Source organism: Oryza sativa, chromosome 4, assembly GCF_034140825.1.
Source record: "Oryza sativa Japonica Group chromosome 4, ASM3414082v1".
Taxonomy (NCBI): Eukaryota; Viridiplantae; Streptophyta; class Magnoliopsida; order Poales; family Poaceae; genus Oryza; species Oryza sativa.
In genome coordinates this window covers 35067651-35091071 of record NC_089038.1, presented here as the reverse complement: position 1 = coordinate 35091071, position 23421 = coordinate 35067651, and the positions used below count along the sequence as shown (strand labels likewise).

The window sequence follows — 23421 nt, the reverse complement described above, 5'->3', positions numbered from 1 at the left end:
TAGTAAACAACTATTGTATGAATTAGCTATTAAATTGGCTATAGATGAATTAGAGCTAGTAGTGGGCTGTACTATTAGACTTGCTCTTAGTAGTACGTACTCCTACTTCCATTCAATAGATTAACTACTCCCTCGATTCCAAATTGATTTATATATAGTCTTTTTTGAGGTTATTCCTAAATGATCTACATATTTGTGTTCATTCATTAGGTCTATTTGTTATTTGTACATTGGAGTAAATGAACATTGATGCATGCATCCATGCACATAAGCATTTATAACCCACATACAATATCTTGATTTGCTATTAGCCAGAAAATAGTGGGGATGGTGCATGCATTGAGTTTGTTGCTAGAGTAAATATAGTATAAGAGAGTTATTAACTTTTCTTGGTCTTGATGTACCTTTAAAATATGTAGATCAATTTCGAATAGAGGGAGTATAATGTACTCTGTCAGACAAAAAGAGATATTTTTCTCGTTTCGGTTAATGAAGGCTGCTAACTAAAATAAATTAAATACTTACGACGGAATTTCTTAGTCTCGATATTTTCAGTCTCCATCATGCTCTTTCAGTTTGGACTTTTTTTTTCCCACCCCATTGATGGATGTATGGACGGCGGATGGGGGAGCTCAAGCGCTGGGAGTAGGGATGGGATAGATGATGGGAGTGGGAAAGCACATGATCATCTGGTATTTCGGCTTTTTCGGGTACCTAGACCGGATAAACAAAACAAGAATCGATCTTCATAAACCCCAGACCGTACCGCAGAGTAGAATCCGATGATCGACTCACCAGCGGTCAGTTTTTTTCACCCCTAGCAAGGCCCTGCGCTTCACTAACCTTCAACGCATATTTCACTAACCTTCAAGATAAATACTTGATGTATTAAAAAAACGAACGAACTTAGAAACCGACTCAAATACGGACGACGTACTAAATTATCGGCGAAAACATCATTATTATTTCGGGACACATTAACTACTTCAAAAATAAGTAACTTTCTGATCATCATAATTTTTTCGTCCGTGAGTCCGACCGAGCGACGCCCTCCGTCTCCGCACGTGCGTAATCGCGTACAACAACCAAAGCAAAAGAGAGAGAGAGATCCATACAAAATCCTAATCGCGTAAGGAGTACAAATCATAACATCAAAGATCGATTGAAAAAACAATCGAGCAATCATAGTCTTGCATGCATTAGAACTAAACCAGCCGATAATCCTAGAAAAAAAAGAAGAAAAATAAAAGTCGCACAAGTTGCTAGAGCAGAGAAATCAAGGAGGTGCAACAAGTTATTGGCGGGACCGCGGGACAAATCAATGACGGTATTGCTGCTCATAGTCCATGCCTCACCTTGAGCCACCAAGCATTGGCCGGCGTGATGGGGCAACGTAAAGGACCAGGCGACCATCGACAGCTCGGATGAAGCCCGGTGCACATGGTCTACATCAAACTGGTACATAAGGATGTTAACATGTGTTCAACACTTCATTTTTCAATGACATAACAAGTATAGTCCAAGCCAGTCCTGGCCTGCTAACCATTCTTAGCGACTTGATCCAAAACCAAATCTCACCCAAATGCTTATTATTTAATCTGAAGTTCTTATTCAATAATCCAAACGAGTAGAAATCACTTCTCATCAAACAAATCCCCTGCTCCTTGAAGAACAAACAAATCTTGAAGAAACAAATCCCCTGCTGCTTGAAGAACAAACAAATCTTGAAGGAGGAAAAACAATTGACCGGCCGTCGTCGCTGCGGCACAAGGTGTGGCCGGCCAATTGGAACTGCAGCCCTCTTCCATGGCAGCTCGAAGTTACCTGCTCCCAGTCTCCCAGGCCGATGGAGCCAGTGATGGGTAGAGAGTTGGAGGCAGCAGCACGGGTAGCGTAGCAGGCTCGCACCGAACACACGTGGGGGTTGGGGATGGCTGCTGCGGCGTCGTCTCGCCGAGGAAGATGGATGGGCGACGAGGAAGACGAGAGTAGCACCGCCGCCGTCTCCCGTCTCGGCTGCGGCGGTGTCTCGCGTCTCCCAGAGACCCAGTCTCGTGCCCTAATGTGGTGGCGCCCAACGGGCTATGCGGGATGGGCCAAACAATTTTGCAAAACCATACGGGATGGCCCGCCCGCAAATTTACGGGCTTTTTTGTGGGGCGGGACTACGGGCCATAAAAAAAGCCAGCCCCACTTGCACCCCTAATTTTAACTCCCTCCCATATACTCCTTCCATCCCAAAATATTTGACACCGTTGACTTTTTTAATCATGTTTGACCGTTCGTCTTATTCAAAAAAATTTAAGTATTTTTTAATTATTTTTCTATCATTTGATTCATTGTTAAATATATTTTTATGTATACATATAGTTTTATATATTTCATAAAATTTTTTGAATAAGACAAACGGTCAAAAATGTTTAAAAAAGTCAACGGCATCAAACATTTAGGGATGGAGGGAGTAACTTCAATCTAATTCACATCCCTGAATCACAATACCACATATCTTTACACTCAACTATTAGAACTGGTTTAATTTAACTCTATCAGTGGTTTTGAAGGGAGGTTTCGCTGATGTGACGCTTTGACTTGGTCTAAGCTGCCGAGTCATCTTGTGGAGCCCACCTGTCAATGACTATATCTCTTCTCTTCCCTTCCTTTCCGCTTCATCAGATCGGTGCTACCTCATCTTTTGCCTTCCGCTCCACGTCGGGCCACCGTTGGGGAGAAGCGCGAACGTCAGGGGGAGTGGCGACGAGCCGGCCCATGGCAACGAGCTCGCCAGGTCAGCAACGGGCAAGACGACATACCGAAGACGGTTCAGCTTCGTCCTCCTCGACATCTCCATGCCCTAGCTTGCGCCTGCTGCATGTGCTTGAGTAGCGGGTATAGCGGTAGGGCACCGCGATCTCCTGGCTGCCGACGGCGGCCGGGTCGTTCCCCTCGACGACGACGACGCACACACATGAAGCCAGCGATGCACCCGGCGGTGGAGAACTGCACCGGGCCGAGGAACTTCCCTTCAGGCACCAAATGGCGTAGGGACGACGACAACGAGATGACAGCTTTCTCTTTTCTCTTTTATTTTTTATATGTCTTTATCTCAAGATCTGAGCTAATCAAGTTGTATTTTTTTTCCATTTAATTTTTAAGTATTTATCTTAGAATTTGAGCTAATCAAGTTATTTGAGTTAGCTTGATTATTTTGCTTCATGGCTTTTTTCTGATTGTGTGCCATTCTATACGAAACAAATTATGCCGAACATCCTACTTTCAATGGAAGTGTTATACTCCCTCCGTTTCATAATGTAAGTCATTCTATCATTTTCCATATTCATATTGATGCTAATAAATCTAGACATATATGTTTATCTAGATTCATTAACATCACTATGAATGTGGGAAATACTAAAATGACTTACATTATAAAACAGAGGAAGTAGTAATTTTATTTCCTTGCTTTTTACTTATCTGTCATAGAAGGTAGATCCGTCATATACGTTTGGATTGATTTATTTGTTAGGGATGAGTTGTAACTGTGTAATTTCTCTAGCAATATCATTCTTTTAAAGTGCTCCAATCTTAAAAATTAATCATCTCGTGAAATTTGAGTGTTGCCGATGCAACGCATGGGCACTTTGCTAGTATATATAAATAGTTGGAATAAGTACACCGAAGGTCCCTCAACTTGTCATCAGGATAAAAAAACGTCCTCGAACCGTAAAACCAGATATGCGGGGTCTCTTAACTAACCAAAACCAGTCACAATATGTCCCTCGATGGTTTTCCAACCCAGTTTTGTCTAACTTGGCGGCTGAGTCAGCGTGGGACCCACGTGTGCCCCCACATGTTAGCTGGCCATGTCATCACCCTCTCCCTCCTCTCCCTTTCTCCTCTCTCTCTCTCTCACTCTTCTCCTGTTTGGGTAGGCAGCTAGGGAGGACGTCGGCGGGCTGTTGCCTTCGGCGGGGCGAGGAGGGAGAGGACGAGGGCGTTGGCGGCCGACGATGGTCGACACGACGGCGACGCTTGGCAACTAGCGACGCGCCGCCGCCGCTGCTCCGCCACCGCTCTCGCCCGCCATTGCAGAGGCCGCAGGCGCAGAGGCGGGCCGCCATCGAGGGAGGAGGTAGGGCAAGCAAGGGGGGTGGGGAGGCCAGTGGGCGGCGACCTTCTCACCGGCCATGACATCGCTCGATCTGGCGGATCTCATCGAAGAAATAGGCGTCGTAGACACCGCTTGCGTGGGCGAAGTGGACGACGCTGAAGAGGCGGTGCTTCTCGACATGGGCGAGCGCGGCGTTGCGCCGCTGCCGCACCCCGCCATCCGACCGCGTTGTCGTCACTACTATCAGCATCCGCCTCGACCTACTCCCCTTCTCCTCCTCGTCGCCCATGTCCACCACCGCGCCGTTCCTGACCCCGACCCCGGCCGCCTCCGCCGCCGCCGCATCCAGCACCAAGCTCACCTGCTGGTTCACTGCGACGTGAGACGCGGCAAGCTAGTGGTGCGGCTGGAATAGGAGAAGAACAACTAGCGCGGAGAAGGAGAACAGCGGGCAGCGTGACTCCGGTTTTGTCCGACATGGTAGCCGACTCAGCGTGGGTCCCACGTGTCAGCCTCTTCTTCCCGAGGGACCTAGTTTGCACTGGTTTTGTACGTTGAGGGATGCGTTGTATTCGGTTTTACGGTTCGAGGATGATTTTTTAACTCGATGACAAGTTGAGGGACCTTCGGTGTACTACTATACTACTACTACACTACTGTATACAAACTTTGTGTACGCGTATACAAACTTTGTATATATGTAAATACATACATATTTGAAAACCGAAAACCAAGAAAAAAACAAAAAAAACACCACGTATAGAAAAAAAACCAGAAAAAAACGAAAAGAAAACCGAAAGAAAAAAAACGAGAAACGCCAAATCTGGAAAAAAACAGAAAAAAACGAAAAGAAAAACCGAAAGAAAAAAAACGAAAAAGAAAACGAGAAACGCGCGCACGGCGCTCCCGCGCCGTTCCACCGCGGCCCCCTCTCCGCGCGTGCCACGTGGCCGCGCCGCGCAGGAGGGGAGGCCCGCGACTGATCGCTTTTTAGCGATTTCGGCAGAACCTATCCCTAGCAGATCTCCCTACTCCCATCCCCGCCGGCCGCCGCCATTCTGTTGGGGGTGCTGGGTGCTCCTCCTTCCCTTCTCCGGCTTGGCGAGGTATGCCCTTTCTCCGAGATCTACATCCACTCTCTTTCCTTGTTCTCTCTGATGATTATAAGGCTGCTCACTTGATGCCTTCTTGCCAACCCTGCAGCTATACGCTCTCCTCCTTGCTGGAATCACTCATTCCCTCACAATAGCAGCTGTACCTGGACCTAAGGTAGGCATGTTTTTTCCCCTTCCCTTGGTAAACAAATCTTTCCTGTTTATTTTGATTTTGATGATTTCATCCTTCTTCTTGGTAACAAATGCTTTTCCTGTAGTTTATTTTTTATCTTGAAGTTCACTCCGATAATGGCCCTCTCTCGGAGGTTTCTGAATCTGATCATGGACAGCCGCTTCCCAGAATCCAAATCGCTGCGCTGCATCGACCTCACGCTCCACAATTTCTTCAACGCTACTCCACCGAACCGAAACGGACCAGAGTCCAAAGTTGTCGCGGCTGATGCCTGCATCCAGAAGCAGAACAATAATAAGGAGGAGGCCGCCACCGCCACCGTAAGCAGCATGGATAGGATTCAACTTCCAAGCCCCATCTTCAACTTCCAAGCTTCACGTTCAGGTATTGACGACTATTGGAAGATAGACTGCTTGCCGCTTTTTGATCGCAGGGTGGTGTGTGCAGACCAGTCGGGACGCTGCTTTATCTTTGAGGCGGAAGAAGACGCGTGGTTATGCTGCCCTGTCTTCACCAGCCCAAGGAGATACCCATCTCCATCTTCGTCCCCTGCCTGGAGGAAGCCGGTGACTTCGACGGTGGCAACCTTTACATAATGGATAAGAGGAGTAAAACAGGAAAGTTAGGAAACAATCAATTCGAGGCCTTCATCTACTGCCACTATCGTGGAAGCAGCACCTTGAAGTCCTGGACCCGCCAGATCCTCCTGCCACCGCCATGTATCTATGACAGAGCATACTTGGGCAGGTACCTGGAGATCAGTTCCTATGCTTTGCTTGGTGACGGCTCGAACATCTGCATCTCTGTAAAAGGTGTCGGCACCTATTGTATGGACATGCGGAGCTTCACATGGAGCCACCTCGGCAAATGGATGCTACCCTTCACCGGCAAGGTTGAGTATGTACCTGAGCTCAAGCTCTGGGTTGGCATTTCTGCCGACACCCAAGACTTGGCTGCTGCTGATCTCTCATCGATGAATTCCCAGCCACAGCTACTAGCTACTTGTAAGGAGTTTGACCAGCCAGAGGAATGGAAGCGATGCAAGGATTCTCAACTTGTCAACCTTGGCTCGGGCAAGTTCTGCATTGCAAGGTTCTTTCACAATAAGACTCCCCAAGGGGACTCCGATGAATTAATTGGGAAGAACATTACTGTCTTGACCGGTGTGGAGGTGGTGCCGAGTGTTTATCATGCCAATGGCAACGACAACAGTAGGAAAGGGGAACTCCAAATGATCCCTCATAAATCGAGATTGTATGCTGGCAGCGATACCATCTGGGCAGTGTTGTGAACAAGTTCGGACATTCTCCTGTGCTGTCCATTTCATACTTCGATGTATTTTGATAGTCACCTCTGCAGTGGTTTGTAATGAAGTCATGCTACCATTTAATGGCACTCTTAATTTGTGTTATCTCCTTATATGAGTGACGACTTGGCTTGCCGAGTGTTGAGCTCTAGGATCATAATTATAACTGTAATTAATTGGTATCACTGTGACCCTGTTCTTTTCTTCAACAAAATTTGATAAAATTTTGGATACTCGTGGCACGCTTTTCAAATTACTAAACGATGCGTTTCGTGCGAAAACTTTCTATATGAAAGTTACTTTAAAATGTCATATTAATCTATTTTCTAGTTTGTAATAATTAAAACCCAATTAATCATATATTAATATCATCTCGTTTTGCGTATAAAACTTCATCTTCAAGAGAAAAGAACGTCACTATAGAAATAACGGATTACTAATTTACCGGCTCACATTCTTCATTGTGTTGGTTACACTTTTTCCTTCATGGTTTTGGTTTCACTTTTTCTATCTTACTTTGTCTCTGTTCATCATATTATAAGTCTTCCTTTCATATTATAATAATTAAGTCGCTTTGAAATATTATTAATCGCTTTGAAACAAGGGAGTATGTCTTAGATTTTGTTTCCTGAATTGGGACATGCTTGCCGAAATAAAAAAAAATGGTAAGGTTTGTGCTATCCTAGCTCAAAAATAGGATTATTATACCAAAATCACTTCTTTTAGTGCCAAAAGGAGGTGAACTATAGGAGTCGGAACGATATGCGCGTAGTAGGAAGTGGGGGACTTAGCTTGGATTCCCCTGGTGTATTTTTCTCTAGGGCCTGCTTGGGATTTGGGAACACCACATATTTTTCCCCTTATTTTTAATGAAAATACACCTGTAATTCTCGTTTACCCAAATCACCAGTGAAAAAAGAGTCGTTGGTATGCTTACCGTTTGAAATGTGAAACATTCTTCAGGAAAAGCTGTGACAATTAAAAAAGCATAACATCTTTGATCGATTTGGGGACGAGGATTAGAAACTGAGTGCAAACATTCCAATTAAATTACAGAGAGAAACAACACACCATAGCTAGTAGGCTGTGTTCCTTTCCTTGCGTTGGAAACCCATTTTCTTCACGTATAAAACGGAGCGGCATATTTTTTTTTATAATTAATTAAATATTTACTAATTTTTTTTAAAAAAAATGGGTTAATATATCTTTTTAAAGCAACTTTCGTATAGATAATTTTTTTTAAAAAAATACCATTCAGTAGTTTAAAAAGCGTGCCCGTGTAAAACAAGGTAGATGAGTTAGTAAAGTTGGAGAAAGAACCGATCGATCAAGAACCAATCGCTAAAAGAGCTAGAAATATAGTCAGTTCTCCGAGTGGAGTAAACCCATAGCAACTTGCCCAATGGTTGAATATTAATACCGGTTCGTTTAAAAAAAATGGTTGAATATTAATTGCATCTAATCCTATCTTACTATAAAGTTACCCCCACTAATTCCTTAAGCTCATACAAAGATATCACATCATCATCCATTAATCCACTAATTAACAAGATGCCACATCATCATCCATTAACAATCATCACATTTAAACATCATGCAAACATGCTATATCTTTATAGTTTTTATAATTTAAGAGTTTTTTAAATATAAACATGTTAAATTATCATCCAACATAATTCATATAATGTTTTAATGTATATCTTTATTGTGTTTTATGATATCCTATATACTTATATAGTTCATCCTCACTTAGTTAGTGTTTAAATGATTAATCTATGGTCCAAATTATCTTTCTTCTTTTTTCCTCTAATTAAGTCATATCACATCAATTGTTTTTTAGCCTTTAGATGATTAATCTACGGTCCAAATTATCTCCCTATTTTTCTTCTTCCATAAAGTCATATCACCTTACTTTTTACGTTTGAATCACCGTTCTACATACTATTTAAATTTAAACTATCATAAACCACATTAATTTAATTAATCTGATGTTATCTAGCTATCTTACACGTTATTTTTTTTATTGTTATCATACTAAATTCCCGCAGCAATGCGCGGGGTTTCACCTAATTTATCAAATGATGAAGGGACAATTGCTCATTTTATCCTCTTTTGAAGTCAAACTATCAATCTGATCTTGTTTTTTCAGGTTTGTTTATTTGACCCTCTTGAAAACAGATCAAGGCTTTTTGTTTATCGTGAAGACAATATAACATTGTTAACTAAGGGATAAATTGCCATTCTTACCCTTGCTCATTTGACCTTGAAATATCAAAGTTTTGTTTATTTGGACTTTTTTGACATATTTAAAACAAGATTTGCAAATTTTAAAATGTCAGATTTTAAGTTTTTGCCAAATTTTGGATGTTTACAATCTTATGTTCATAATAGGATATTTTGATAAGTTTATCCAAATTTTGGAAGTTTTTGTCCTAGGGGTATTTTGGTCATTTGGATGAAATTGTACCGTGCTAACGGAGGCTAACCGGACGGCGATGGTAAATCGTAGAAGTTAAACAACAACCGATGGCATATTGTAGAACATAACAAAGTCAGTGGTAAATCGTGGACGTATGACAAGTCAGTGGCATATAATGAATTCTCTCTTATGTTTTATATTCATCGTATCATGTATATTTACTAGTAACTCCTTCATGCCTCCATGTTTTCAGTATTGTTATGATGCTCTAAGGACATGTGCAATAATCATTAGACATAGGAGGTTTTTAGTCCTACCAATTGGGAATATTTTGCTAATACGAAAAAGAAAAAAAGAAGATGACGTTACTGTAGTTAACAGTGGCTCAACAATGACTTTTGACCTCTATATTGAAAACATGGTTACATAAGGGTGAAAAAAAAGAGAGAATAGTAATAAAAAATTAGTCAATGGTTAGAGATTTATAGTCTCAGCTGTTGTATCTAATGACAGTCCCTAAATAATCTTGTACTACTATTACTTAAAAGTAGGGATGAAAACGGACGGAAACTAGCTTTATCATATTCGTTTTAATATTTTTTTTCGAAATCGGAATCGGAATCGAAAACTTGGATACGGAAATGAAATCGAATATTATCGAATACAAATACGGAGCGAATACGAGACGGAACGAATACGGTAGCGAATATTTATCGGTATATAAAAAACCCCTCAAATTGAGTTTCTTGATCAAGGAAGAGATATCGCTTATTATTTTAGTTCAACATCTCCAACATTTATATCGTCAATTTTATAGACGGTCCCACAACTGTATGTGGAAATCGATTTTCATGGCTGTTCCTCTAAGAGATCCATATGCAAATATGATTATCATTTTCTATTCCCGAGACCTTTCACTAGATGTATAACTTACTTACCATTGTATAAATTGGAGATTTTGTTTATTTTACTTCACATCTTCGAAACTTGTAATGTTTGTATTGTACTTTAAATGCTTTCAAATACAAATGTTATAAACTGCAAAGTGGTAGATCCCATTGAGCTCTACAATTTTGATATGGAACACATCTCCTCAGATGTCGTTGAATTGTAGATCTGAGATTTTGTAAAAATTAATATGGTATATTATAATGAATATTTAGACCCATAAATGACCTCAAATAATAAAATAGTCAATAATAAAGTTGTAGATCTCATCGAGCTCTACAATGTTGATATAAAGTTTGTCTTCATCTGATTCCGTATGAAAAAGTTATGTATATATACGTGTTTTTTATATAATTTGCTTAATGTCTGCGGATATCTGAAAAAAATTCTGGATAGTTTCCGACCGTTTTCTGATTCCGACGGATATTACCCTTACTGTATTCGTTTTCGTTTCCAAGAAAAAATATCCGAATTCGTTTCCGAATCCGAGAATTTCCGGATAATTCCGACTGAAACTATCCTAATCCGAAAAATGGTCCGGACGGACGAAAACTATCCGAACCAGTTTCATCCCTACTTAAAAGCTTACAGGGTGGTGCTAATATAGCTAAACAAATAATAGGGTGATGGGATGATCCTTCTAGGTAACTAACCATGTTATAATTCTAGCTCATGAATTACTCACTTCATCCCATAATATAAAGAATTTTGAAGGGATGTGACACTTCTTAGGACTACGAATCTGGATAAAGAGCCTGTCAAGATTCGTAGTCCTAGAAAGTGTCACTCCCCTCTAAAATTCTTTGTATTATGAGACGGAAGGAGTATTTGTTTTTGTAATATTTAAATCCATGATGTAGAGTATTATGGTCAAAAATAGCCTTTTTAGATAACTAATATACTGGTAGACATAGATTTACCTCCATTTTACTGCATGAATTCCATTTTTTATACATATAAGATAACTAGATAAGTCCCATATATCCATGAACTGAGAACATTTATTTACGCCAAACATTATATGTCTATATTGGTAAAACAATTAAATATATCTGTTCTTTATAAACCGCTATCACGCTTGAAACACGACAAAACTTGTTGAATATAAATAATTGAAAAGATGCAAATCATGCTCTCGCTATCACCGGTAATCAGGAGCATATGGACAGCGACAGGAAGAGATAAACACGAACTCATGATTAATACTGCCTAGACGCTGTTGATTTTTTATCTAACGTTTGATCATTCGTCTTATTCAAAAAATGTATATAATTATTATTCATTTTAGTGTGACTTAATTCATCATCAAATATTCTTTAAGCATGATATAAATATTTTCATTTTACACAAAAATAAAACGAATAGTCAAACATTGGTTAAAAAGTCAACGACGTTATACATTGAAATACGGAGAGAGTAGTAACCAGCTAGTACATCTATAACACCCAAAAAGAAAAGTCCCTCCCCACAAAATCACAGAAAGAGAACAAAATGAAAAAGGAAAAAAAAAGAAAAAAAAAAGAGACGGAGAAATAATACGGCCGGCGTCGCGCCAGCCAGCGGCCATGTCCGCGTCTGCATCCGCTGTCTGTCTCCTTCCTCCCCGAGGAGGAAGCCTGGCCCGACCCGACACCGCACTCCCCCCAGCCAGCCAGCCAGCCACTGTCGCGGTGAACCAAAATATCCCCCGCCTCGCCTCGCCTCGCCTCGCGGTAACATCCATCACACTCCTCCCCCGCCGCGGCCGCCGCTGCGCGGTAGATCTCCTCCTCCTCCACCTCCACCGTCTCCTGCTCTTCCTCTCTCTCTTCTCGGAGGAAACCCCCAATTTATTCCTTCCCCGCAAACCCGCAGCCTTCCTAAAACGAATTAAATCTCCCTCCCTTATCCGCCGCTGCAATCCCTCCCCACAAAATCTCGCTGCGCCGCGCGCTGTTTTAGGGTTTGAGCTCATGGCGGTGGAGGAGGCGAGCAGCAGCAGTGGCGGCGGTCGTGGTGGGGGTGGCGGTGGGGGTGGGGAGGAGGGGTTGTCCGGTTGCGGCGGTGGGTGGACGCGCGAGCAGGAGAAGGCGTTCGAGAACGCGCTGGCGACGGTGGGGGATGACGAGGAGGAAGGGGACGGGTTGTGGGAGAAGCTAGCGGAGGCCGTGGAGGGGAAGACGGCCGACGAGGTGAGGCGGCACTACGAGCTGCTGGTGGAGGACGTCGACGGCATCGAGGCCGGGCGGGTGCCGCTCCTGGTGTACGCCGGCGACGGGGGCGTCGAGGAGGGCTCTGCGGGAGGTGGGAAGAAGGGGGGTGGTGGGGGAGGAGGTGGAGGTGGAGGGGGGCATGGGGAGAAGGGGTCGGCTAAGTCCTCTGAGCAGGAGCGCCGGAAGGGGATCGCCTGGACGGAGGACGAGCACAGGTTAGCTTTGCCTTCGTTCCTATCTACCAAATTGCATTGCTGCTCTAGCCTAGACAATATTTGATGATTGCAGAAACTGGCTTCTGTTCGGAGCCTGTACAACTTCACTGTTTTATTGTGGATTAATCCGTCTAGTCATTGTAAATGGAAGTTGAAATTGAAATGCTCTGGGAATTTTGGAAATCGCTGTTTAGACAGTCTAGCAGCTTCTTTTGGTTGCAGAACTGCATACTTGTAGGTGTGTTGCTCTTCAGCTTTCTTTGCACTGGACAATTAGGTAGCTCCCTTTTCTATTTCTTGAATAAATGATTGCATAGGAGCTAGAATAGTAGTTTATTTAATCGTGAATTAGGTACCGCTTCTGTGTTGTTGGGAATTTTGCCGATTGGTTTGTCTTGTTATTGCAGCCTGTTTACGATTTTGGAAATTACTGCTTCAGACCCCAGGAAGTAGGCTTGTTGGTTTGTGTGTGCTAGGTTTTGTCCCGCATGGTTTTTTTATGGGTTTCACCACTTGGCAGTTTATGTTACATCCTGCATAGTTCTTCTCAGATGGAGCGGCTGATTACTTGTGCTGCATACTTGTTTTCAACTGGAAGTGGTTCATTGGAGATGTTGTTTCTTCCTTGCTAGTTTCGACAACTCCAGTAACTACTTAACTCAATCAATTTTTGAATTATAAACTGTTTTCTAACAATAACCTATTCACGTTACTTCTTATGGTGGATCCTATGCATTTCGAGCTACATCCCACTGATTTAGTTTTAGGTTTGTTTCTCATTTCTTCTTGCTGAAGGCTTGTTTAATTGATTCATCTTAGCATATTTCACCTTCCTCCTAAAAGGATGAGAAAATTCTGTTCATAGCACAATTCGTAAAATACAACTAAGCTTTTTCTCACTCTGCTTAATACCATAGCGCATCAGTTTTTTGTTTGAAAAATACCACCGAAAGACCAAAATAATTTTACTTCAATTGCAATGCAACAAGACCTACCTCTTACGCATTCCTGTTTGCTGGGGTTCCTCTGGCGCGTTCTCCTTCTCTTTGTTCAATCTGACACCTCCATTAGCTCATACATCATCTTTAATCACAAACCAACAGATCAAACAGATAGTTTATCAAATATCTTTGTCACCATTACAGAAATCTCCTATTTCATAGGTACAAATAAAAGAAAGAAAGCAAATCTGTCTGCTTGCATCTACTTTGATTTTCCGAACGCCAATGCTCAATCCCCTACATAGCTCCAGCAGTTCATGGAATACAAAATTAAACTTGGTCATTTGGCTTCAAAGTGGAGTGAAGAACGATGTTGTGCATGTGCGCCTTGGCTTCCAGCTAGAAGATCGATTAGCCATTGACCTGGGTTAACACGTGGTGAGCCAGCAGGCTAGCGTCACTGGCAAGCAACCATACGGCCACATCCACCAAGCGCGTTTGCTGTGTGCAGGTTGGAGGGACGGCAATCACCATGGACGTCGCTAAGCTTCGAGCTCACAGGAGTTGGTTGAGGGTGAGGCGGTGGCACCAGCAAGTGACCACACTGCCGCGTCCAGCAATCGCGAGCATACAGGGGAGGGGAATGGCGGCCACCACTAGCCCGTGCCTGCCGAGAATGACGAAACACAAGCAGGCCCCAGCAGCGGAAGAGGGGGTTAGATCAAGGGATTTGAGGATTTGGAGGAGATGGGGAATTATTGTTCAGTCAGGAACTTACAAGATGGGTTCGAATCATCTAGGCTCAATCTGAGGGACAATTTTGTCCAAATAAACTCCCGTTAGCTCAAAAGATGACGGTAGTGGTATTTCCCCTAGAAAAACCCACAACCTGTGGCATTATGAAGGTTTGTGCTATTTTCTGAATTTAATGGTCAGCGTGTGTCATGGACGAATTTTCCCTAAAAGGAGTTAGAGGAATCAGGACAATGGTAGCTTATAACTGATTTTTGTCCATCTTAAATTTATTTCAGCAAAATGAACATTTTGAACGCATTTGTTTCACATTTCATTTTTTTTTCCGTATTTGATATGCTAATTTTAGTTGAAATTTTCCTGCTAGCTTTAGACCGGAACAAGCTAGTACATGCTTGCTGTGCGCATATAATTGGTTTTTGTGTCTTTTAGACATAGTCCTGTTTTCATTTGCAACCTGTTTCTTCCATGATATTGTGGACAGTATTTCTGGTCCAAGGAGATAAAATTTTGATATCTTATTGGCATATTGGTAATATTGAATGTGTTTTATCAGTATATAAGGCAGTATGCTTGTCAGATCCCCATATAAAATGATGTGATTATCGTGTATTTTTGTCTGTTTGAATGGCTGAATGAGTGAAATAGACATAACATACCAAGATGATGCAGAGCATGAAAATACGTTTCAAGTAGAAGTAACCTGATGCCCTGATGGATGCTAATGTGTTGTTCGTTCATTGCCATGTATGCACATGCATGATATTGATTACAACTCAAGTGAAAGCATGGTTGTAAAAATGGCACAACTAACCTCCTTTTGTTCTGATGCATAAATTTGTAGCTATTACCCCTCTCTTCAGGATGAGAAATATCCAAAGTTGATTAATTCATGCAGACTGCCCTTTACTCATATGGTTATTGATGTGTCCTACCACTTGATTTTAATTTGCAGGCTGTTCCTTCTTGGACTTGAGAAGTACGGCAAAGGCGACTGGAGGAGTATCTCAAGAAACTTTGTGATCTCAAGGACACCCACCCAAGTAGCTAGTCATGCACAGAAGTATTTTATTCGCCTGAACTCAATGAACAGAGAGAGGCGGCGATCAAGTATACATGACATAACCAGCGTGAACAATGGAGATACATCTGCTGCTCAGGGGCCAATCACAGGTCAGCCAAATGGCCCATCAGCAAATCCTGGAAAATCCTCTAAGCAGTCTCTACAGCCAGCAAATGCGCCTCCAGGCGTCGATGCTTATGGTACGACAATTGGACAGCCAGTTGGTGGTCCTCTTGTGTCCGCAGTTGGCACTCCTGTTACACTTCCTGTTCCTGCTGCACCTCATATAGCCTATGGCATGCATGCCCCTGTCCCTGGAGCTGTAGTCCCTGGTGCCCCAGTAAACATGCCTCCAATGCCCTACCCCATGCCGCCACCAACATCTCATGGATGAGGGCTTTGAATACTACAGTTCTTCTAGACAAACTCATAATATCTGTCTTGTTTAGAGTTTCAATGCATGCTGTTATGTCTCAATAAAGCAATATCAATAAACTCTTGTACATTACAAATGGTTATTGAATGTAGCATTTTGAGGACATCCTGGACTGTATTTATCATCTTTGTTACGCCTGCACTTCGTTCCATCTTCAATGTACGCCTGCCACCCTGCCCCAGTCGTAAAATGGTTGGAATGCTGAATCTCCTTCAGCCCAGATGTAGTGGTTTATTATCTGAAAAGTAAATATCGAGTCAATACGTAATCATGAACATATGTAATGGTTCAGTAAGTATCCGACTATCTGATTCGTAATTATGAACAGATGTATTGGTTCACTACCTGATTCGTACTAGTAATGAACCTGGTGCAGGTACAAAGAGATCGAAACCTTGCCGTGCTGCTCTAACTCCATTTTTGTTGCACTGGTTATTTGCGTCACACTAATAATCATGGTGGTCGTACGTGACGTAATAACGTATTATGTCGTCAGTTTCGCTCTTATACATTTTTTTTTGTCTGACAAGTTTCTGCTTTTTAAGAGCGTGCCAACTATAGCAGAAAAAAAGAGGCAGCAAATCCTGGAAAATAGCAACGTTTTACGTTACATTCCGAGTCATTTCCATCCGTCACTTCCTGGTTTGGGAGGTGTTACCGTTACCATCCTAATTTAATTCCTCCTAATCAGTAATCACCCTTGTAATCAAAGCTTCTATGATTTAATCATTCGTGTGAAACCAATCGTAAAACCCCAATTTGGTTATTAGCATTACCACGATCCCATTGGCTTCGTGAGAGACGCGATTGCAAACCGAACGGTCATTTCCATCCGTTTTTATTGTTTTTTCCGCTCCCAACGGGCCGCGGCCCACGACATCAAGAAAGCTTCTCCCATCGGCCCAACTCCTCCTCCCGATCTCTTCTCTCTCTCTCTCTCTCTCTCTCAGGCCAAGCGCGACGAGGGGACGGCGACGCAAACCACAAGCCAGCGAGCAGCCGGCGACCACCGCGCCATCAACGGCGTTCGAGATTCCCCTGGAGATCGCCGTGGTGAGAACTCGCCAGGTATGCGTGTGCTCCTCTACCCTAAACCCTAGCCCGATCTCCTCCGGCCATCCCGCCTAGCGCGACCAGGTCTTCCATTCCCGCGCGCCTTTCCGCTGCGTCGAGTCGACGCCGCCTTCCTCAACCAGCACCGACCTCGGGCCGCCGCCGTCTGGTCGCTTTCCGCTGGATCGCTGCATGTTAGATCTGGGCATTCCAGTTCTTGAATTTTGTAAAACAATTTTGTTCTTGATGATATGATACTGATCAAGTGCGAATCCGCCACTTTGGCTCAGCTGCAAAACCCCTCACTCATTTCAAATAATCTGATGCTGCATTTTTACTGTAGTTGATTTACAGTTTTTTTAATGTGTCGACAAAGGATATTTTATATCAACAAAGGTTAGAGATTATGTCATATTTTCAAAATGCAGGAACATCTCTGTCAATATGATTTATCATTTGTTAGGCGATTGCAGCATCCATCAAGCTGCAACCCACTCAACACATCCGTATACCCTTTTTGTAGTCATCTGAATTTGATAACTCTAGAATGGTGAATAGTCATGTTAGATTGTGGTTCTTTTAAAAAAAAAAAGTTAGATTGTGGTTCACTGGTTTCAGTCTTAATATGCTCAAGCCAGAATGTACTTGATCATCCAAAATTCCACATAGTTTGATTTGTGGGTAACTTAATATTGTAAGTGAGATTCTTATCTAAAACTGTTGGATTACCATAGTACATGTCTTAATTTTGGATTTGGTAAATCACATAATTGTAACTTTGTAACGATTGAGCATGCTGGCGGTGTTGGTTCTTTTCATTTGGTTTTTTTAACTATATTGCCTACAAAATTTTACGGAAGCATTCCTGAATAAAGTTTATAACTATAGATATTCATTTTCTTATGATTTCAGCATGAATGCGCAAAGCAAGTTTCATAATTTGTCTGTCATGTTTCAGGATGAATGTAACTTATGAAGCCTACAAATCATTGATGTGATTTTAGCTTAGCTCAGATCAGGATTGTGGACTGTAAAGGTGAGCATTCGTGGAAGATTGTTTCTATCTCATTCAATTTTGAACAATCTCACACTGAATTTTCATGTGGAGGTAGTGTATATGCAATAATTCTAACAGTTTCTACCTATTTATTTATTTTTTTAAAACTACAATTGATTTATTTTCACCTTGCCTTTTTTCTTAACAGTGTAACAGCAAAGTGAGCTCCCTTTCCCAGAGAAGATTTTTTTGGTCATCTGTTCCCCTACAAAAAAAAAAAATCCCCCAAAGTGAACCAAGTCTTCGAAATCAAAAGAGAGCAGGAGGGGGCACCTACCCCTTCAAGCCCACGGCTACTTCCACCATCGGTCCATCGTCTCTCACACTCTCTCACTCTCTAAACAGCACACAAGGCAAAGCTGCGTGCTACGTGCGCGCGCATGGCTGATGCTAGGGGCTCCTCTTCTTCTTCCGGCGATGGCGGTGGCGGCGAGGGCAAGGGCGGAGCAGGCCATGGTGACTTTGTGGGGGGCGGCCAGCACAACTGGTACCATGGGATCCTTGGGGCCGTGCCGCCGCCCAACGTTGGGCGACAAAACATCGTGCACCATCAGTACCCTGCTGCTAGCTTGATCCAGCAGCACCACCAGTCGCCAACAATGCCGCTACCGATGGCGCAGCTCCCCTACGTGCCCCAATACACCGTGCTGCCTACGCCCGCCGTGCTCCCGTCGCACCACCACCACCACGGCCAGTCGCAGATATCTCAAGGTTAGTTCTCTCCTGCTCCACATACATGATACTCCTTCCGTCCCTAAATATTTGACGCTGTTGATTTTTTTAAACGTGTTTGACCGTTCGTCTTATTTAAAAACTTTTGTGAAATATGTAAAACTATATGTATAGATAAAAGGTACATTTAACAATAAATCAAATGATAGGAAAAGAATTAATAATTATTTAAATTTTTTAAATAAGACGAACGGTCAAACATGCTTAAAAAATTCAACGACGTCGAACATTTAGAGACGGAGGGAGTACATCTTAATTTTCTCATGGCTGAATTTGGCACGACAGATCTTTTCCCCCATAGGGTTTTTTTCTAGGTCGTTCTAGGGTTACTTATGTGCACGCAGAGATCTGTGTGTTTTCTCATGGCTCATGCTACCTAGATGTGAGACCCGGTCTTGCATTTCTTGCCCTCGTCAGTGTTATTATTCCTGCCAACACTTGATGCTTCATGCTGTTTATTCTTTAGTTCCTTCTCGCTTGTCTCCCAATATGACCTATCATTAATAATTTTGTTTGATCGTTCTTCAGAAAACTTCCAAGACTGGGTTCCCTCCAACAATGTTGCAGCTCCGCATGTTCCCAGCGCTTTTCAGGATTGGAGGCAAATGTGCAATGGGTCGGCATTCATGCCTTTTGGCCAAACTGCTGCCAATAGCAATGTTTTTTACCAGAATCTGACCTTCAATTCATGGACTAGCAATAACATGCCGAGGAACCCTGTCTACACTAGTTTCCACCCTGCTGCAATTGAGGATCACCATGCTCCTCTATTCCATAGCAACAATCATGACATAGACCCAGGTACATATATATGCACGCATGCATGGTCTTTGACAAATATTAAATAGAATATGTACATGGATTGATATTCTGTGCAATTATATATAGAGGGTTAGAAAAGGGACATTACTACATTAGGGTAAACCCTCAGGGCTACCAACAACCCTGGGAGAGTAGGATAAAGTGAGTGTTTATGCAAAGTGTGGAATGGGGATTTGAAGTAGAAAACTGTAGTGGTTGTAAACGGTTTGTCTCATAAACCACTTACCCTATTTAGATTAGTTGAATACGTAATTGATATTTAAGATGATTGTTCCTGCTCTACCAATATGAACTTCGCACTGTCTCGTGCGAGTCGTTAAACAAAAAGATATTTAAGATGATTGTGCTATAAGTAAAGGGGATATATAGGTTATTTCCTTTGAAGATTTAAGGGCATCCACAATGTAGAAATTGAGGGGGTCATAAGCTAGACCCTTAAGTTCTACATATACATTGTGGAGATGGTTCTTACAGAGTTTTTGGGAAACCGACACTTGCATGGAGTTGACATCGCCGGAGCTCCACCCGCAAAAGCCACCTCACCTGCCACCGCCGGAGGTCTGCTCACGAACACAGCCCCTGCCACCGTGTCACAGATCCATGCGAGATGCCGCCGTCGCCAAATCTACCGCTGCTGTGGCCTTCTTCCGCGAGCACCTCCACCATCAGATCCGTGTGCGTTCGCGAGGGCCACCATCACCGCTGCCAGATCCGCCCGCGGCCTCCTCTCTCATTTGTACGGTGGCTTGGTGTTTTGGCTTGTTGGGAAAAGGAAGCTGGGGGAGAAACGAGAGAGGAAGAGAAAAGTGGTGGCTGGGATGGTAAATATTATTGTATTGAAATATGGGGCCCAACTTAATAACTCTTCTTGCTATGTACATCATAATGTTGGATCGCGCTCCTCTGACGTAAAGTCAGAGGGACGTGGGTCACTGACGTGTGGGCCCAACCTTTGTGGGTCCTACATGTCAGTGACAAAGTCCCTCTGACTTTACGTCAGAGGAGACTCATCCCATGATGTTATACTTTAGTTGGGCCCATTTGGGACCCACCATAAGGCCAAGGCTGCGTTGGATTTAACATTTGGAGATGGATTTTCTACCGTATGCAAAATAAGACGGGCTATTAGCGCATGATTATTTGAGTATTTATTATTACAAACTTGAAAATAGATTTATTTATTTTTTTAAAGAAACTTTTATATATATAATTTTTGCAAAAAAATGTACCTTAGCAGTTTGGGAAGCATGCTAACAAAAAAGGGGAAGTTGTAATTTAAAGTTAGAGGTAAGGAGGCCTTAAGCCATATATACACACATTGTATTTATTAATTCACCATGCATTTCATGTAAGTATGCAAATATATATGGGGAAACTATTTTGATCCCTTGAGGATCCCCTATATGGCTGTGTGCTACTACTTTTATGCATTGCCTCACTCTAAGCATCTTATTATGTGCAGGCTTTTAGGCTAACTTTTTTCTTTTTTTTTGGAGATAGGCTTTCAGACTAACTTCAGGATGGATCAAGCATTTGTACCTGCTTCTTCACCTTTTCCACCGGTGTCATCATCATCCCATAGTTTCTCCTCAGCTAAAATTTCAAATGGACCAACATATACTAAGAAAGCCAAGAAATCAAATGTAAAAGTAAGACTCTTTTAGAACTCGTTGATAGATTTCGGGTTCATATGAGCAGTCCTAATGTGAGATTTCTACAGGATCCACCAATTGTCTTCAGAAGGAGCGATATGGAGAGCGAAAAAAACGATGATAATCCAGATCAAACTCCGGTTAGTGAGCCTCCAAGCATGAATCAGAACGGTGAAAATCTTATTATTGTAAGTAACACAATGCCATTCATCTTGAATGCTACTATTCTCTATTAGTACATGAATGCATTTTTAACTGTTCCATTATTGGTAGATTAAAAGTATCATTAACAATTGGTAGATTAAAAGTATCAGTAACAATTTCATTACTTTTTAGGATAATGGCAACTATTCCACAATTTTTTAACTAAATGATTCTACCTTTAGCAAGGAGGATTAGATTGACTTCAATCAATTCGTTCTGCATGTACATCATTATAGTACGCAGTCTTCCCGGGGACACTAACTTAAATCTGAACTAACTCTGAACTTCCAAGCAGAGATTCAACTGTAGAGAATACCGTGTTATCTTGCGCAAGGAGTTAACAAACAGTGATGTTGGTAATATTGGAAGAATCGTGATGCCAAAGGTAAAATCTTGTATATTCTCTTAATTAAGTGACATCAACATATTATATTCTACAACAGATACTGTTCTAGCACGAACCACACAACTACTGTGCGATATATTTAGTTATGAAGTCTTGAGAGTTGAGTGTGATTTTATTTCCTTCCAAATTTTGTAGAGGGATGCAGAGGCTCATCTTCCAGCATTGCATCAAAGGGAAGGTGTGACGCTGAAAATGGATGACTTCAAGTTTGAAACTACATGGAATTTTAAGTATAGGTAATCCGATCATAATATCATATTACTAGTCTAGGGAATTGTGTACAGATCACCAGCTGAAGTTCGAATATTATGTCTGCAATGATGTAGTAACACTATGATCTAATTCTATCCTATTGTGAGAAAGTACTTTAAATTATATCAAGTGCACGTGACATCATTTCTTCCATGTAACCCAATAATTATAAAGAAAATCTTAAACGTAGAATAAGATAGATTATGCTGTTATCTATTGGTTTACAAATATACAAACTCAAATGTGATCTATACATGGAAAAAAAATCAGACTATGTAAAGTGCAATCGCATTTATAGTCTAGATAATATGTCAATCTGCTTCTATCTCTCTAGATAAAATTTGACCTTCACATGTTTGTGGAGCAATAGATGATTGTACAATAATCTTCTTTGTTAGTTTTTTTTCTTCAAAGTTTTTCGTAAATCGTAATTATCTGGGTCACATGAGAGAAACGCGAACATATATGGCTTATAATCTGCGTCACATATTACTGATATAATTGGAGATACCTTTCAGGTTCTGGCCCAACAACAAGAGCAGAATGTATGTCTTGGAAAGCACCGGTACGTTTAAACACTGAAGCATATACTTTTGGATTTTTCTAAGCTTGTACTGAACTTGATGGATTGCTCTCTTCAGGTGGTTTTGTGAAGCATCACGGTCTCCAGACAGGCGACATATTCATCATTTACAAAAGCTCGGAGTCTGGGAAATTTGTATGTCGATCATAACCACAATTCCTTATTCATCATTTACAACCTATTGGATTTCTTGTTTCCACACATGGCTAATCTTTTCAAATGTATTTCCTAAAGTTGTATTACTGTTGTATATGATATAGTATGTTGCCTTATGCCTCTTTTGAAGGTTGTTCGTGGGGAGAAGGCCATTAAGCCGAATGCCATCATGCCTGTTGTGGACTGCAGCTGCAAAAATGAACTCAACAAAAGCGAAGAATGCGGGTTCACCATCAGCCTACAGACCAAGAAAACCTGATGGAATGGCAGCTTCAGGTCTTGACTTAAGATCAGCATAAGAGAGCCTTATTAGAAGGCAATGCATGTTGTCATGTTATTGAAGAAATGTGATAATGCTCCACAGTTTTTAACTTTGTAGATAAAAATGCAAGATTGTAAATTATTATTTAACAATCCTTATTTTTGACAAATAATGGTCCACATTAGAGATTGCAACAGAGAATTAGCTAGAAACTCTCTTTAACTCATACATGAAACTCTCAAGGCCATGAATACACCATCTTATACTTGCAACATACAGAGCCTATATAGCAGTTCCATACTTCGCAAGTCGTTAATGACAAAACATATTCCTCCGTCAAAAAAAAAGACAAACCCTATGTTTCCGTGTCCAATGTTTAACTGTCGTCTTATATGAAACTTTTTTATAATTAGTATTTTCATTGTTGTTAGATGATAAAACATGATTAATACTTTATGCGTGACTTGTCTTTTTAATTTTTTTCATATTTTTTTAAATAAGACGGACGGTCAAACGTTGGACACGGAAACCTAGAGATTTTCTTTTTTTTTAGGACGGATGGAGTAGATGCATT

At 41.8% G+C, this 23421-nt stretch overlaps 2 protein-coding genes, 1 long non-coding RNA gene and 1 pseudogene across 3 annotated transcripts; 3 read left to right on the top strand and 1 right to left on the bottom strand.

The window, feature by feature from the left end:
• Nucleotides 1-3906: 3906 nt before the first annotated feature.
• On the bottom strand, nucleotides 3907-4822 carry LOC136356248 (uncharacterized; annotated as a pseudogene).
• A 306-nt stretch (nucleotides 4823-5128) lies between these two features.
• On the top strand, nucleotides 5129-6806 carry LOC9266316 (uncharacterized). The gene is made up of 4 exons (XR_010740785.1): nucleotides 5129-5214; nucleotides 5312-5377; nucleotides 5481-5779; nucleotides 5843-6806. It is a non-coding gene; the product is annotated as an uncharacterized lncRNA (long non-coding RNA).
• Nucleotides 6807-11780: 4974 nt separating this feature from the next.
• LOC4337399 (transcription factor SRM1) lies at nucleotides 11781-15934 on the top strand. The gene is made up of 2 exons (NM_001425686.1): nucleotides 11781-12475; nucleotides 15125-15934. Exons 1-2 carry the CDS (start codon nucleotides 12021-12023, stop codon nucleotides 15624-15626), a joined length of 957 nt encoding a protein of 318 aa, NP_001412615.1. The 5' UTR covers nucleotides 11781-12020; the 3' UTR covers nucleotides 15627-15934.
• A 651-nt stretch (nucleotides 15935-16585) lies between these two features.
• LOC107276135 (putative B3 domain-containing protein Os04g0676650) lies at nucleotides 16586-23121 on the top strand. The gene is made up of 11 exons (XM_026024707.2): nucleotides 16586-16736; nucleotides 17680-17757; nucleotides 17927-18489; nucleotides 19039-19311; nucleotides 20833-20981; nucleotides 21053-21172; nucleotides 21484-21573; nucleotides 21730-21830; nucleotides 22365-22411; nucleotides 22488-22564; nucleotides 22716-23121. The coding sequence occupies exons 3-11, from the start codon at nucleotides 18159-18161 to the stop codon at nucleotides 22842-22844; spliced, it is 1317 nt and encodes a 438-aa protein (XP_025880492.1). The 5' UTR covers nucleotides 16586-16736; nucleotides 17680-17757; nucleotides 17927-18158; the 3' UTR covers nucleotides 22845-23121.
• Nucleotides 23122-23421: the final 300 nt, after the last annotated feature.